We start from the raw sequence: 17,942 nt of genomic DNA, 5'->3' as shown, positions 1-17,942 counted from the left end.
GCAGTATAAAGTGCCATGAGGTGACTGTTGTTTTGATTTGGACACTTAATAGGGACAAATTTGATAACTACTGCAAAAAATGGACTGAATTTACTAAACTATTGAGCTCAGATTGTAAGAGTGGAAGAGTACTCCACACGCATGCCTGCACACACACCAAACATCTCCACCTGTGCTAGACACTTTTTTATGCTTTGTTTTGGTGTCTTTTGTCAGTTCATTCAATCGTGTCAAAAACATACTGGTTAGCGTGGCAAGATTTGTACATAATAATGGCTGGTTTCACCTGAAATACCAACAGAGTAGTACACAGGATGGCAGGAGATTAGTGAAGTGAAACAAAAATATAGTAATCAGTAGAGCAGGGCGATATGACCAAAAATATTTATCACGATATACATTTGAAAATTTGCGATAACGATATAACTGACGACATAATTGACACTAGACAAAATACTTTACAACTCCACAACTTTATTAGTGCAAAAACCCCATCAATGTATTTTCACTTAAACAAGCAGCTGTTTTTTATGTGCATTAAAGTTATATAAAAATTTAACAGTGCAAATGCAAATTCCTCGCTGACAGTTTAACCAAAAGGCATTTCCAGTGGAAACTGGCCGACATATCCTCAGCATAACCATGTATAATATTCACAAAACTTAAAAAGAGGTTATACACACACAATACGGTAATATTATGTTGAAGCACAGTACGCATCACTCCGCGAGGCTCCGCCTACGATAGCCGTAATGCTCCCACAATCCATCAAGCGGTGCGGCTTCGTAGCTTAGCAAACATTTGACAGATTTTGGAGCGCCGTGTACATGAAATCGTTTCGAGGTCAGTAAACACAACCAGAGTTCATACATAAGGCACACAGGATTATAAGGGGCTCTGTCGATTTTCAGAAAAATCAAAGGATTGATTTTAAGTGCGCTGTATTTTCCAAACAACACGGTAATAACGACGGCCCGCTAGCATGCGCTACCAAAAATAGTGCTTTGTTGTGTATCTGACGGACGAAAGCTAAACCAGTTCCACACCAACTGGTGTCAAGCCAGCCTCCAATTCGAGACTTGCAGTCAAGCCAGCCTCCAGTTGATTTTACGTTCCCTGTGTTTTCAAAGTATTACGGGAATGGATGTGGAAACCAGATTTCAAAATAAAAGCCAACTTCGAGTGAATTAACAGATATGTTAAGAACATAATAACATATAATTTAGGCTTTTTTTTTTTTTTTTAGAAACTCTAATGTTACATCTACATGACACAGCCTTGTACCCTAATTGTGCCCTGTCAAGGCCATCTTATTTTGGATTTCAAAGTAAAAGCCCTGTGAATCTTCATTTTTGAACTACTCTTTCAATGAATTCATAATGCTCTTAAAAGCAAAAGTCGTATTTCCAAATACTATTTGAACTTTGTATCAACACTTTCCAACCGCAGTCTTTTTCACAGTAATACCATATCAAATAAATTCTTTCTGATTTTGCTTTTCATAGTAATGGCCCTTTGAAATTGCCGATATTTGACTTAATCTCCTAACGATTCAAAATGCTCTAAAATGAAAAATTCTTGTTTCCACAGGGTAATTCCACTTTAGATCAACAGTATACAACCCCACAGTGACACCATATCAATATCAAGTCATTCTGATTTTGCTTTCAAAAATAAAAGCCCTTTCAAATTGTCCATAATTGACCTACCTTTCAGTGATTTCAAAATGCTCTAAAATGGAAAATTCCTGTTTCCACAGGGTAATTCCACTTTAGATCAACAGTATACAACCCCACAGTGACACCATATCAATATCAAGTCATTCTGATTTTGCTTTCAAAAATAAAAGCCCTTTCAAATTGTCCATAATTGACCTAACTTTCAGTGATTTCAAAATGCTCTAAAATGGAAAATTCCTGTTTCCACAGGGTAATTCCACTTTAGATCAACAGTATACAACCCCACAGTGACACCATATCAATATCAAGTCATTCTGATTTTGCTTTCAAAAATAAAAGCCTTTTCAAATTGTCCATAATTGACCTAACTTTCAGTGATTTCAAAATGCTCTTAAATAGAATTTTGCTGTTTCCACAGGGTAATTCCACTTTAGATCAACAGTATACAACCTCACAGTGATACCATATCAATATCAAGTCATTCTGATTTTGCTTTCAAAAATAAAAGCCTTTTCAAATTGTCCATAATTGACCTAACTTTCAGTGATTTCAAAATGCTCTAAAATGAAAAATTCTTGTTTCCACAGGGTAATTCCACCTTAGATCAACAGTATACAACCCCACAGTGACACCATATCAATATCAAGTCATTCTGATTATGCCTTCCAAATTAAAAGCCTTTTCAAATTGTCCATAATTGACCTAACTTTCAGTGATTTCAAAATGCTGTAAAATGGAAAATTCCTGTTTCCACAGGGTAATTTCACTTTAGGTCAACAGTATACAACCTCACGATGTTACCATATCAATATCAAGTCATTCTGATTATGCCTTCCAAAATAATGGCCTGTTGAAAATGCCCATAATTTACCTAACTTTCAGTGATTTCGGAATGCTCTAAAAAGGAAATTTTCTGTTTCCACAGAATAATTTCACTTTAAATCAACAGTATACAACCTCACGATGTTACCATGTCAATTTCAAGTCAGTCTGATTTTGCTTTTCAAAATAAAAGCTTTTTCAATTTGCCCATATATGACTTACTCTTGGAGCGAATTCAAAATGCTCTAAGATGGAAAATTGCTGTTTCCACAGCATAATTCCACTTTAGATCAATAGTATCCAACCCCACAGTGATACCATATCAATATCAAATCAGTCTGATGTTGCCTTCAAAAATAAAAGACTTTTCAAATTTCCGATATACGACCTACTCTTTTAAAGAATTCAGAACGCTCTAAAAATGAAACTTGCTCTTTCCACAGGATGAATCCATGTTAGATCAAAAGTGTACATCCACACCATGGTACTACTTCAATTTCAAGTCATTCTGATTTTGCCTTCCAAAATAATGGCCTGTTGAAAATGCCAATAACTTACCTAACTTTCAGTGATTTCGGAATGCTCTAAAAAGGAAATTTTCTGTTTCCACAGAATAATTTCACTTTAAATCAACAGTATACAACCCCACAGAGATACGATGTTAAGATCAAGTCACTCTGATTTTGCCTTCCAAAATAAAAGTATTTTCAAATTGCCCATAGACGACCTACTCGTTTAACGATTTCAAAATGCTCTTAAATTGAAAGATGCTGTTTCCACAGGATAATTCCACTTTAGATCAACAGTATCCAACCCGACAGTAAAACCATGTAAATTTCATGTTGGTCTGATTTCGCCTTTCAAATTAATGGCCCGTCGAATTTGTCCATATGTGATATACTCTTTCAATTATTTCAGAATGTTTTAAAAATGAAAATTGCTTTTTCAACACATATTGGGTTTTCATTTTGAAAAGCAAAATCAGACTCAATTGATTATGACAGAATTGAATCATAAAGATGATGTAAAAGGAAGCTGAAATTGCCACTAGGTTGTAATTGATAGTACGTTTATATTTTAAGTCTGTGGAAAGATGTCATGGTTGGTTTGCAAGCTGTTTTGTAATTTCTTTATTTAGAATGACATCTTTCCACAGACTTAAAATATAAACGTACTATCAATTACAACCTAGTGGCAATTTCAGCTTCCTTTTACATCATCTTTATGATTCAATTAATAATTACATCTCTGGAGAATAAATGTGCATTACTAGGAGTTCAGGACTGAGGTCACAGAAACATTCCTCCGCAGCAACATGTCTGTGATTACTCCACTTCTCACAGGCCTCAGGCTGCCAAGGATTCTCCTTTGGTTTGTGATGGTGACAAAAACCACTATCAGACATGTAAAAATAAAGGATTGTGATGAATCCTTTATTTAATCCTTTACTTTCTTCATTGAAATTCAGCTACAGACAAACAAACACCTGAGGCTGATTTGGACTCCACACAGGAAACCTTGACAGAAAGGATTGACAGATTTAAAGCTTTCTGTGTGGGGGATGGTGCGTGGAGCAGTTTGTCTCACAGGGTAGTTGTCTAAACTAAATGCGTTTTAAGAATACAAGGAAAAATAAGATTCATATCTGCATGGCATCGGTATCATTGTTGTGACACTGGTTATAGACCTGCCCTGTTCCAATCTGTTTTGTCTGGTCTAAAGCCAGGATTCTTATTTCTGCATCTGCGACTCGACTCGGGTGTCCTTTACACAAGCTGTGGCAACACGCATCTCCTTTTATGCTTTATCTTCTCTCCTCTCCCAGGTGGTTTGATAAATCCTTCTCCGTTGTGATCTACAAGAATGGGAAGAGTGGGCTGAATGCAGAGCACTCCTGGGCTGATGCACCAACTGTAGCGCACCTTTGGGAGGTGATCCTTGGTCTTATTTCTGAATTTGTGCTGACATGCATTTATCACACAGGGATAGCACAGCTGCAAGTTGAAAGTTCCAGATGGAGCCAGTTCCAGGAACTGGCTGTGTTAAAAGAATCTGATTGTGTTACAGTATTATCTTAGAAAGCACAGCAAAGAGGAAGTGACACTTACAGGGACACAATCAGACTTGAACTAATGGCCTTCAACACCCACCATTTTTACCACAGTGAGATAAAAGCAAGACTAAAACATGCTATCTGATAATATTAGCAGCATTTATTAATCTGACTTGATATAAGAAGCAAAACTACTAAGACTGCAGAAATCTGTGTTTCAGTTACATGATGATGTTTAAGAATGAACATTTCTAACCCTGGGTTAAGAAGAGAGGAGAGCAGAGATTATCTTTAGGCAGCAGTATGGTTTCACGCTGAGAAAGAGCACCTTAAACTGCATGTTTGATGGTGGATGGTGGAGAATGTCAGAAGGAGCTGCACTGAGAAAGCGTATGATGGGGTACCAAAAGAGGAATTTTCATTGGACAGATTTAGAAATGAGTACGTCAGAGGAACCGCTTGGGTCGAGCATTTTGGAGGAAAGGCTGAGATGCTTTGGACATGTGCAGGGGAGAGATGGTGGATATATCAGATATAAGCAATGTTCCCTCTAAGCTACTCTCTGATTGCGCACTGCTGGCACGTCTCTGCGCACAGAAAATCTGCGTTGCGCACAAAAAAAAATCTAACCTGAACTGAAATTAAAGTTAAAACTTTAACAATCCTGTTTTGCAGTGTTAGTCAGTGACTGGCTGCTCCTGTATGGGATCAGAACGATGCCACCTTATCCCATAGTCCAGCCAATAATGCGATTCACATTCGTATATACGCAGCCAATCAACGTGGTTGACAGGATATGACAGCGTCCTTATGTGCCCACACCGGTGTTTTAGCAAAGCGGCTGATGTGGAGTGAAGCCACGTTAATGACAACGTGTACAACCATTGGAGATGTGAGCAGGACAGACGGAACAACTGATGGAGAAAGTGTGGACTTTATATTTTTAAATTGTGTTGATCGGCCACGTAAAACCAGAGTTATGATAAAATATCTGCAATGTTTGGTTTTCTTCCTGAATACTGTCGTTGTTTATATTTACTGCGGGAAGAAACGGTAAAAACGGCGTTTTATAAGGAAAACGCTCGAAAAAAACCCAGCCTTTCCTACTGGTGGAAAAATGTACCATGTCGACCAATCAAAAAATGATATAGCAACATGTTGTTTAGGGAGGGGGAAGTTTTAGGAGTGACGGCAGTGTTTTGAGATGTGAGAGATTTGTGACTTTTAGTACAAATCTTGTGTAGTTAGTGTGTAGTGAGTGTGTAGTGTAGTCAATAGTGTTGTTGTGTGTCAGAACAATGAGGCGACTGCTGAGTGTTACAGGTGTTACAGCAGTGATACATCTGCTGCTGTCAGGCCTGCAGGTATCAGGCTGATGTTCTCCTTCATCTCATAGTGGACAGGAATCAAATCTACAGCTGATTGTTCTGTAAATAGTTTGAAATGTTTGTTTAAAAAAACGCCTTGGCTGCATTTTTAGGTAATGTTTTCAAAATTGGAGTTCAAGTAATTTTTACTTCCAATAGTGTTAACATGCTACACAGGTCATGAAGAAGATTTATTTTCATTTTCATTGTAAGTGGGCTAAAGCAGTTAATTAAAAGTCGTCTAACATAAATGTAAACGCTGTAATTTGATTATTTTAATAAACATGTAACTTGGATGCTGGCGTGACCACAGTGCACACGTCTGCTGTCGCTCACAGTGGTCCAAGGGACGCTCAGGGAGTTTGTGTGTTCGCTCACACACATGAAAAATTAGAGGGAACATTGAATATAGGATGTTAAATATGGAGCTGCCAGTCAGGAGGAGAAGAGGAGGACCTCAGAGGAGCTTCATGGATGTAGTGAAAGGAGGACGTGCAGGCGGTTGGTGTGCTGGAATAGAGAGGGTTAGCTGCAGCCAATGATCCGGGCAGCTGAAAAGAATAGAGTGCATTCATGTGTATATCACATACACATGAATGCATCATGTTTGTCTGAGCTCATTTTAAATATTCTACTTTAAGTAGCTTCTTCTTTTGGCCAGTGATAAAGAAATATTCGATCCTTGAGTTCATTTGTTAAGCTTTGATGTTGCCAGCTAGCCTGAATTATGCACAAGGGTCTTACCATTGTTATCTGGTTTAGTCTGAAAATCCAAAAACTCTAGACTTTCTGTAGTTTCCTGTCTATAAAAGGTTTCCAAATGTTGCGCTGTTGATTCTGGCTTAATAAGTCCAGCTTGTCACAGATTTTGTGGTTTGTTTGATGCAGTGTTGCAAACCTAACTCTGCTCTTTAGAGAGAACAGACTTCGTCCTGGCAACTTTTCCAAAAATTAGTTCCGTCTTTTTGTAATTGGGCTGTCATGAAATGTAACATTTAATGTTAACAATTGTAGATAATCAGTTAATCAAGTGCATTAGCAGCAACTTAAAAAATGCTTATGCTGAGTTTTCAAGCACTCATCATCTCTCTTCTATTTTTGTGTCGTCCATTAAAAAAAACCTTTTTTCCCCTTTTATAAAGGGGTACATTTTTGCAAGTATGGCTGTGCTAACTCTCATACTAAGTCTCAATAATCTTTTCCTTCACTATTATTTTTTCCTCCAGTACACGCTGGCCACAGATGCCTTCCAGCTAGGCTACACCGAGGACGGCCACTGTAAAGGTGATGTGGAGCCTTCTCTACCCCAACCTCAGAGACTTGTCTGGAACATCCCGGCAGAGGTAGGAATGCTGGGCAAGATGTGTGTGTCTGATTAGTGTGAAACTGCCCTCACTTGTCTCAAGATAGGGCAACGTAACTCGCTGGAATCTCGTGTGTATATACGATGTATGCACGTAGTCTTGACACCATGTTAGACCATCTTGCCCTTACAGACTCTAGTCTGATGTACATCAGATGTGATTTAAGTCTCACTGTTTAGTCTGTGAAGGTTCTCCGTCATGCAGGTGATCATAGTCTAAGGAGCTTGGAAAAAAAGGCATCTGAACTTCTTGAAGTTACTTGAAGACGTTTCACCTCTTATCTGAGAAGCTTTCAGTTTTAGGGTCAAATGGTGGAGTGTCTCCCCAAGAGGGTCATAAACCCCCCGTTGATCCTCTACCTTATCGCACAAGTCGAGGTGTGAAAAGAGGTGTAGGTCACAGTCAGCCAGGGTTTCGGGTGAGCTCACTGTGAAACCTAGCCGCACCCCATCATATGATTTCCTGAAGTCAAAAGGCCCAGGGTGTGAGTGGGCATAAAGGCGTCTGGGAAATGATCTCGAAACTGGATTATAGAGACACAGTTGGTGTCGTAAGCCAGCGCCTCTGTTCAAAGATGGTCGTTCACAGTGGACATAGATGATTTCTATGAAATTGAATGTCTTTCCATTTGGAACAGTCCTGGGTTGGCTTTGGCATTTCTTGATCATGTTCCGTTCTTCTCTGCAGCGTTTTTGTGTTGAAGAATATTATCCTGAAATCTGTAAGGGATTTTTTTTGCATTTTTTTTCACTTGCAGTCAGATTACCAGGTGGTGGTTAACCAGTCTCTAGGCCTGCGTGACTGAGCCCTTGGCTGACAGCGAGAGCACTGTCAGAGTATAAGACCAGCTCAGCAGTTTGAGGGGTGAATTTTAATTCTATCCCACAACATTAACCGATGGTGCAATTAATGACCCCATCTTCCTCATCAGGACTTGAGTGAAACTATTCTAAACTATAACTTTCACTGTCACTGAAGCGAGTTATAATTGAACTGGGAGATTTCCTACTGCTTTCCAGTCAGGTCATCAGGGAGAGCAGGCAAACTTCACACAGGAACAGTTTGAGGTTTCAACCACAAACCTAACTACTCTATTCTACTGATATGCTAATAATTGTGTTAGCATGGGTTCGTTTCCAGTTCAACTGTCACTTTGCATTTTGAGAAAGAGTTCCGGTCTCACTCCCAAACCGTCTAAGCTGTGAGGTTACGTCCACAGCAGAAGCTTTTTAGCTCAAAATGATACTTGTCATGGTGCTAAATGCTGTCAACAGGGTGGGAGGAAGGCAGGTGCAATTCAGCAGTGAGGGCTCAAGGGTCGCGAAGTATCGAACAACTCTGCTGCCCTCTTTCCTTGAGCTGTTTTCACTCTGGTTTTCTTTTTTGTTTTTATGAACTTTGTTCAAGTTTCTCCATGCTAGCATTAAAACAGTGTTTCTGTACTGCTCCCTCTGCCTTTGCAAGTGTTTGAATAAAGTAAAAGATATTGTGGGCCGTGGCAACACTCACAGCTATGACAATGTCAATTGTTGTCAGCGGAAGCGGAAACAATTGAAGGATTTCAGACGCCATTAAGCCTTCTTCTGTAAGACCTGTGGCTCCACTTTGGGACTGCAGCAGTGACTACGTTCATGAGCAACACATAAATCTTCTGTTGGAGAAAAGCTGACCTATATTTTATTCCACAATGTCTCCCCCACCCACTGACATCCTGACAGAGCAAGCCCAGCGCATTATTCAATAGCAGGAGGTGCATGAAACTGCATCCTATTATTTATTTTTAGTGTACAAAGTGCTGCCACGGATGGAAATTAGGACGCACAAAATAATTAGTCCTCAAAACTACTGCAGGTTAAAAGGAACTGAAAACATCGCAGTAAAATGAAAGCATGATGTAACAGGTCTTATCCTTTCCCAGCAACCAATTTGATGTTTAAACAGTAGTAATTCCATTTTATACTCATTGAGATAATAGTTACTGTGTTATCTGCATGTCTTAAAAATCACACACAGACATGGATAAGAACCTCTTCCTGAAGACTTCTGTAAACTCTAAGTAGGTCTTGCTTAACCTGACTTTCAACTAAGTCAGATTGTCTTCTTATAGAAAAATCTACAGTATAAGGAGCGACTGTTCTACTGCGCTGTAGTGCATCGTCCACCTGGCCTAAACGGTATGTTTTTAAAGGAGTTCAGTGACTTTTTATCCTCGACTTCGAAGCTGTCCAGACTGGTTATAGTCGGGGATTTTAATATACGCGTTGATTAGGGGTGCAACGATACACAAAATTCACGGTTCGGTTCGATACTTTGGTGTCACGGTTCGATATTTTTTCGATACAAAAAAAATGTTCATGCCTTTTTAATTTGTCATTTATTAAAATTATAAATATATATTTTAACTCAAAAGTACAGTTTTTAAATTTAACCCTAACCCTTGTGCGTGTTTTTTATTTTGACAGCGAATGCGCACCTGCGGACCACTTATGTGCAGCCCTGGTTATTTAGCTCGTCATATTGCAGCCACAGAAATTCTTTTGTCCATGAAACCATAAAGCTGCACTTTCTTTTTGCCTTATAGTCTGATTTGTCATAACTTTTCCGTTTTGTGGTAAGCTTTTCTTTGGCTGTCACTTCTTCACCCTGACCGGTCTTATTTGGCTCAGCAGAACTAAAATATATATCTGTCTGTGAAGGTTCTCAGTCATCCAGGTCATCGTAGTCAAATATAAATCCTGCTGCTTTTACACACACACTCACATAAGCTCAGCGATTCTCTGCGCGATCAACCTCTCACATGTTTAAGCTGCGGGAGATTTCACTTGTCATGTTTGCATAGTAAGCTAACGATTAATAAGACGATGTCAGAGGAATTGGTGCACAAATTATCATCACTCACAGATCAGTGCTGTCGCTCTCTATACACAGTTCGCACGATTGCAAAGTGAAAGCAAAAAACAAGCGCAAATTCAAACGTGATTTCAATATGTCACATATTGACAGTGGCTCACCGATGCCAATGACATAATTACCCAGCTACATTTCTGAAAGAATGCAAAAGCATTGACATATATTTTTCCTTCCTACAATAGCCCGACGGGCAGGGCAGAGATAGATTTTGGTAGCCCGACTGAAAAAATCGCTAGCCCCGGGACGTCGGGCTAGCGATATTGCAAGCCCTGTATCTGATTGAGGAATCACTCATCTTTGGAAAAGAGAGTTTATTACAGAGAAATGTCTCTTTCCAAAATAAAAGCTATACTATCCGCTTCTTCTGGGCTATATTCTCAGCAGCATAAGGAGAATCATGTGCTAACAGCTGTCTAAATGACTCGGCTAAAGTTAGTAGCATGCTTGTTGTTTTTGTCTTTGCACTAGGATGATGTCGGCGTAAATGTGCAGTCATATTCGTTGTGTTCCCACTAGTGCTTTCAGGTTAATCTCGTTGAAATGACCTTAACGCCACAACACGGCAAATCTCCATTAACGAGCTACCGCCGATCGCCCCGTGCATGGGGCTAGACGGCCAACACGTTAACGAGCTAACTGCGCTAACACACTAGTTCCCACCCATGTAATTGAGCATTGCGTGGCACATCCAACATACTGTTTTACTTTAGTCCATGACTCGCTTACCTTCAGGGTCATACGTCACATGAAAACCAAAATAATTCCAAACGCCAGATCTGAATGAGGGTGGGGGAGGTGCCCTGCGCTCTTCCTTCTGACGATGCTGTCTGTGTGGAGCGCTCAGTGAATCTGCGCTCGACAGTGCAGCCTAGGCGGAGTAGTCGAACGCAGATTCACTGAGCGCTCAACACAGACAGCATCGTCAGAAGGAAAGTTGATAAAATAAATTACAAATGTTGTATTGTTCGATACATATGCGTACCGAACCGAAAGCACTGTATCGAACGGTTCAATATCGATACGAATATCGTTGCACCCCTACCATTTACCTTGTGTTATGGAAAACTTGGGTCCACTTGCTACATTTGCCAAACCGTCTATCAGGAGCCTTGGTGTTAGTATTGACTCAGCTCTGACTTTGGATCCTCATGTAAAATCTTTGGTTCGCTCCTGTTTTTATCACTTGAGAAACATTGCTGAGTCCCATTGCTCCGAATTAGAAATTGTCATTCATGCATTTGTTTCATCTCGTCTGGATTATTGTAATTCTTTGTTTACTTGTTTATGTAAAGCCTATTTGGAGCGTCTGCAAGTTGTCCAGAACGCTGCTGCAAAGCTTCTGACCAAGTCCTCCAAGTACTCCCATGTCACACCCCTGCTGATTCAGCTACACTGGCTCCCCGTTAAATTCAGGATCCAGTTTAAGGTTTTGACCTTGACTTTCAGGGCTCTGCATAGACAAGCACCAACATATATAAGTGAACTTTTGCATCCATACATTCCCAGCAGGTCCCTGAGGTCATGTGACCAGGGCTTGCGAGAGAGAGAGAGAGAGAGAGAGAGACGCTTAATGTGCCTTATAAGCCGGTGTGCCTTATGGTCCAAAAAATACGGTAGCTCCAACCGATGTCACACAATGCGCAGTTGTTTTTGAAACATTAATGCGAGTCTGTGGGTCTTTTGTCTACTCATAACATTAGTGTGATATTAGTGATACATTAGTGTTATTAGTTCTGCAGTGGCGTCTTCCCGTTTAGTGCATAAAATCTGTTGATTGTGCACTAGAATAGACTGCAGCACAAGAGGGTTCAGTGTTTTATGGAAGACGTGTTAATCATTTAGTGCCACACCTACATGTGCTCACGTGCACAAAGCTCAGAGGCAAGGGATAAGGACAGCTGACTAGATTGGCTAAAAGTTGTTCTTCTTGGTGATTAAGGGTGTAGACAGATGTTATTCGTTCATTTTATTTTTAAAGTTTTTAACTTTTTTGGTTGTTTTTTTTTGTTTTGTCTTTTGAGAAATGCTCTGATTGCAGGTTGAATCTTATTCATTCATCCACAAAGTGCACAGTCAACTAGACAAAGGGAGGAAAAGATTAAAAATACAGTGGTGAGGAATGTGTCACGTTTGTATGGTACAGTACATGTCTAATTGGTTTTCTGTATTTGTATTGGTTAGTGGAAATGTTTGTCAAGAACACATGCTCTCATTCTGGGGACTGAGGTGTTTTCCTATAATGGAAAAATCCCACTGAAGCCAAATAAGCATGAGGAAACGGGCGGGGATTTTCTTCATCTCCCTTTCACAACACAATACCACCAGCCTAGACAACTTAAAGTGTGTTTTTCTGTGGTAGCGGCAGCTTGTACATAATATTTGAGCCTTTGCCTGGAATTTTGGTTTCGTTTTGGATATGAAAAGTATAGTGGTCATGAGTTGGTTTTTGATGATGGATAATTCATAACTTGGTGCAGTCTGCAGTGTCAGTTTTAGTGAAAGCTTTGGGAGTAGGTAGAAATTTAACACTTCCCAAGACCTGCCCCTTATCGGGCTTCCTGCGTTCTCATTCGCTATAAAACATCTGCTCATAAACTGTTGGGAAATCAGTTTTACCCCGGTTCTTTTTTATTCCTCGGGCCTCCAGAGATGCACCGGACTCAGTAGTCATTTTCACAAAAACTTTATTCATCTTTATTCATCTTCATTTAAGCATGCATGTTGGGTCTGTGTTTCTACAAGCCCCGCTAATTCTAGAGACTTATTCATCATGAAGAAAACAAGACAGTCGATCGATCGATTATTTGCGCAATGAGGCCTCGTCTGTGTCCACCACGAAAATGACCTCCAGATCTGACCTCCTCCTGCTGCCTTTTATTGAGAGACAGTTCACATAAAACACGTCAGAACAAAGCCACGCCCCCTTGGTTCTAAGACAAAGCATTGTGTGTGTGTGTGTGTGTGTGTGTGTGTGTGTGTGTGTGTGTGTGTGTGTGTGTGTGTGTGTAAAAGCAGGAGGAACATCCTTGGTCATAAAGGGGGTAGTCTCCCCCACACCCTAGATGGTTCACCCTAGATAACACAGTGAAGCCATACAAAGGGGAGGAAGTTTACCAACATCAAACAGATCTTCACAAGGATGCTCCTGTGATAAAAAACACTACCGCCCCCCTCCCAGAATCTTAAGAATCTGGGGAGGGGAGGACAGAAAGAATTCCTTAAAACAATGTACAAATGGTAAACATAAAAATGACAAACATTTAACAATTCACTCTAACAATGCATCTTCTAGAAGGGAAGACTTGCCAGGCCGTCCCTCTGCAAAATCAAAATCACTCCTTTGTCTGTGAAACAGTTTTGTAGGAGCGACCCCATCATAAAACCCCCACGGTGTGCTGCAAACTCTGTGTCTGTGTCTATGTGCATGAGCACGTGAGTGAGTGTATGCGCGTACCTGTGTGTATGTGAGTGCAGGTGAGTGTGCGTGTGGATGTGTGGGCGTAACAGTTAAAGCACTATGTGCGTATATCTCTATGTACGCGCCTTCCTGAGGGTCATAAAAGTCCATCTCCCTTCCAAACCAAAGTTATTTAGTTACAAACTTTGAGACTCCCACCCAGGCATGCCCTGAGGAATTTCCACTCAACATTAACCTCTCTTTGTCTCACTTTCACAGTTCAACTGGGGCAGGGTCTCCGAGAAATCTACTCCTAAGCGTATGACACACTCAGGCCTTTTTTTACATCCAGGGCAGCGTCAGTGTCTTTACACTAATTCTATATCCTTCTAACACTTTCCTAAACTCTAAAATAAGCTAAACATTCCCACAATATCCAAGTCAGTAGGGTGAGAACTCAACTGAACACGGCAGATTACTTAATTACAGGGTATACCATAAGTCCAAAGTTTTGTCTCTGGTGGGACATTTCATGTGCTGGGTGAAAGTACAGAGGACAGGGAGCATGCTTTCTTGATAACGCAGTCTTTCCATGAAAGATCCAACAAATGATGACAGAATTCGGTGTTTTCATGTTGTTATTTTCTTGTATTAAGTCACTGGAATATCCCCCGCTCTTACAGTTTCGATCTCCCCAGTTTTGGGTTCGGTTTGTGTTATCACTGACTCAGTGGGCGGGCATCTGTAAGGAGTGGAGGAGTGTTTTTAATCTCCTTTAGTCTCCTTTTTTTCCTTCTCTCTCTCTTCTCCAAATCATTCAACCTCAGTCGTGTCAAATCTCTCTTTTTGCATGAGTGTGTACATATGTTTGTGCTTTGGGTCTTGGCTAACTCTGCATCTCGCTGTGGCTTGGAAGGTCCAAGCCACTGTGCTTTGAATGCATTTCATTCAGACAGTTTAAATAGTCCACAACTGTGTCATTAAATTGTTGTTGGCGCAGGCAACAGGACTCTGTACTTATGCTCACATTTTTATTTTATTTGTTTAATTTTTGTTTTTAGTGTCAGCTAATGTTGGTTCCCATACAGAAAAGAAATAGTAAAAACTTATATGAGATTACTCATGAAAGTGGCCACTTTCGCATTACTTTCATACATTGTTTTAGTAAGTATCCAAAACATACAAGTTTCATTATATAATTTTTCAAGGGATCTTATATCTGTTTTCACTCTTGTATGCTTTTCATACAAGTTTCACACAAGACAGATACAAACTTTATAAGATTTATATATATCTTTTCCATATGGGTTTGTTGGATGGTTTCCACTAGAAATGAGCAGAACTGGAGCTCAAACAGCAGCACTGTGGTGAGGCTGTCATCCAAACTGGTAGCCTGTCTCATCAATCCTGAAATGTATTCAGTGATAAAATGAAATCCTGTGTGTGTGTGTGTGTGCGCACGTGTGTGTGTGTGTGTGTGCGCACGTGTGTGTGTGTGTGTGTGCGCACGTGTGTGTGCGCGCGCACGTGTGTGTGTGCGCGCACGTGTGTGTGCGTGTGCATCCTGCTTGTCCTGGTTATATCCTGGTTATTGATTCCTAGAGAAGTAAGTATTACAAGTAATACAAATGAGTATTCAGTCTTAACTGTCAATTAGAGTATACACCAGCTGTTTGTTTGCCATGTTTGAATTGCACATTGGAAATTGATTTTCCGTGATCTTGCCTGTGTGGATGAGGTTGATTACCCACTCAAGCGTACTCTTTCCATGTACAGACATATCTGCGTAGTGAGTAGAGCAGGGCGATATGACCAAAAATATTTATCACGATATACATTTGAAAATTTGCGATAACCATATAACTGATGACATAATTGATACTAGACAAAATACTTTACAACTCCACAACTTTATTAGTGCAAAAAAAACCCATCAATGTATTTTCACTTAAACAAGCAGCTGTTTTTTATCTGCATTAAAGTTATATAAAAATGTAACAGTGCAAATTCCTCGCTGACAGTTTAACCAAAAGGCATTTCCAGTGGAAACTGGCCGACACATCCTCAGCATAACCAAGTGTAATATCCACAAAACTTAAAGAGGTTATACACACACAATACGGTAATATTATGTTGAAGCACAGTACGTATCACTGTAATGCTCCGACAATCCATCAAGCGGTGCGGCTTCGTAGCTTAGCAAAGTCGTACTGAAACATTTGACAGATTTTCGAGCGCCGTGCACATAAAATCGTTTCGAGGTCAGTAAACACAACCAGAGTTCATACATAAGGCACACGGGATTATAAGGGGCTCTGTCGACTTTCAGAAAAATCAAAGGATTGATTTTAAGTGTGCCGTATTTTCCAAACAACACGGTAATAACGACGGCCCGCTAGCATGCGCTACCAAAAATAGTGCTTTGTTGTGTATCTGACGAAAGCTGAACCAGTTCCACACCAGTGAAGTTGCAGCATTTTTACAAACCACTTCTGGTTTCATTCAACGATCTGCTTTCGCCCTTCACATTCTCCGTCGCCGAAATGCTTTTTCCGCCATGTGCGTATGAAAACAAAGGCACTGCACATGCGTGTTTTACCCATATTCTATCGCGATATTTCATTTACTTATCGTTGCCCAACATTACACCGTATTACCGTGAACGGTATGATATGGCCCAGCCCTAGCTGTGAGCTGAGTCTTGTAACCTTGTAAACCAAAATATCGGAAACGTTTATGTCTGTGCGTCCACAGATGAGTGTGTGTCGTGTGTTTGTTAATGAACCTTTTAATGTGAAGCACTCTGAAAAGCTCTAAGTGGCCTGTGTACTTAGCCATGGTTTTTCTTGTTTTTTTTTTTTAAAAATTGCTTCTATATAAAAGTGACCTTGTCTTAACACATACAGTCAGTAAAAAGAGGAAAGACTTGGTTTCTGAAAGAAGCGTAAAGGCTGCTGCTTATTCTTTCCAACATTCACTTGGTCCTCCAACTTCTGGCCTCAACATCATTAAAATCAACAAGAAGCACTTGGAACATAAACTTCTGCCAGAGTGACTCTCTCTCCTGGCAGTATTTACTTTTAAGGAGACAGTGCTGTATTCTGTTGAGTCATTTTGTTCTCTTTTTTTCTTTCAGGAAGTAAAGCAGATAAGGGCATGACAGATGTTTACATGGATTACACAAACATGTAGGAGTATGTCATAGATAATGGGTATTGATATTGTTTTAAATAGTCAGTGGTCTTGTTTTTATTCCATTTTCTAATAATTGCTCCAACAGTCGATCTCTTCTCACCAAACTCCTGCCTGTTTGAGATAGGCTTGTGCAGGTGTACAATCTTATCCCTGGTGTCCTTAGACAGCTCTCTGGTCTTGGCCATGGTGGAGGTTGGAGTCTGACTGTTTGTAGGTGTGGGCTGTAGGGCTGCCACAAACCATTATTTTGATAGTCGACTAGTCACCGATTATATTTGCGATTAGTCGACTAATCAGATCATCATCCATTGGACGTAAAACGTACAGCTTATTGCACCAGCAGCATCTGCTCTTATATATCATTAGCTTACAGCTTTAAGTGTTTAAGGTATGTGCTAACTAAAAATAATGAAGTTTGAAGATTGTTTCGGTGAAGTTTAATAAACTCCTTGCTATCTATAATATAACGGGACACCGGAGTAAATTCTCGAGCATCTCACACTGTGAGCTAGTACCCACGTTCCACCTGAATAGGAATATAAATTCATCCGGTGAGGACAGGAATAGGACTGTAGCTACAGTGGAGTGACCTCGACACACTGTGGAGTCAAGTAGGCGTTGCTTTGTCTTGTAATTCATCTACAGAAGAAAATGTACAAAGATGTCTATGTCCACTGTGAGCGACCATCTTTGAACAGAGGCGGGGGTTTACGACACCAACTCTCTGCCATCTATAATCCAGTTTTGAGATCCCTTCCCAGACGCCTTAACGCCCACTCACATCCTGGGCCATCTGACCTCAGGAATTCGCATGATAAGGTGGGGCCAGGTTTCACAATGAACACACCCGAAACTCTGGCTGATTGGGACCCACGCCCAGTTTCCCACCTTGGCTCAGGCGATTAGAGGATCATCAGGGGGTCCTTTTGTCCCTCTGTGGGGGGGAAACTCCCACTAGGTTTATATCTGGGACTCTCCACCATTTGACCTTAGAACTGAAGAAGCTTCTCGGATGAGAGGTGAAACGTCTTCAAGCAACTTAAAGAAGTCCAGACGCTTTTCTTTGCAAGCTCCTTTGACAAAGATGGAAGTTAACATTGGACCAACTGATGTCAAAGACTCTGCAGATATCACTGTACATCTCAATCTGTCACA

The 17,942-nt window shown here is 40.4% G+C and overlaps 1 protein-coding gene across 1 annotated transcript in view; it reads left to right on the top strand.

Annotated features, from left to right (window-relative positions):
• Positions 1–17,942, top strand: part of cpt1a2b (carnitine palmitoyltransferase 1A2b) — a 59,337-nt gene that overhangs the window by 28,644 nt on the left and 12,751 nt on the right. Inside the window, exons 12-13 of the mRNA XM_076882889.1 lie at positions 4,327–4,432; positions 7,148–7,264. Coding sequence (XP_076739004.1) covers positions 4,327–4,432; positions 7,148–7,264 — 223 coding nt within the window. The remainder of the gene's footprint in view (positions 1–4,326; positions 4,433–7,147; positions 7,265–17,942) is intronic.

Source organism: Maylandia zebra, linkage group LG4, assembly GCF_041146795.1.
Source record: "Maylandia zebra isolate NMK-2024a linkage group LG4, Mzebra_GT3a, whole genome shotgun sequence".
Taxonomy (NCBI): domain Eukaryota; kingdom Metazoa; phylum Chordata; class Actinopteri; order Cichliformes; family Cichlidae; genus Maylandia; species Maylandia zebra.
The sequence above is the reverse complement of the archived record's forward strand: the minus strand, read 5'-3'. Positions and strand labels throughout refer to the sequence as shown.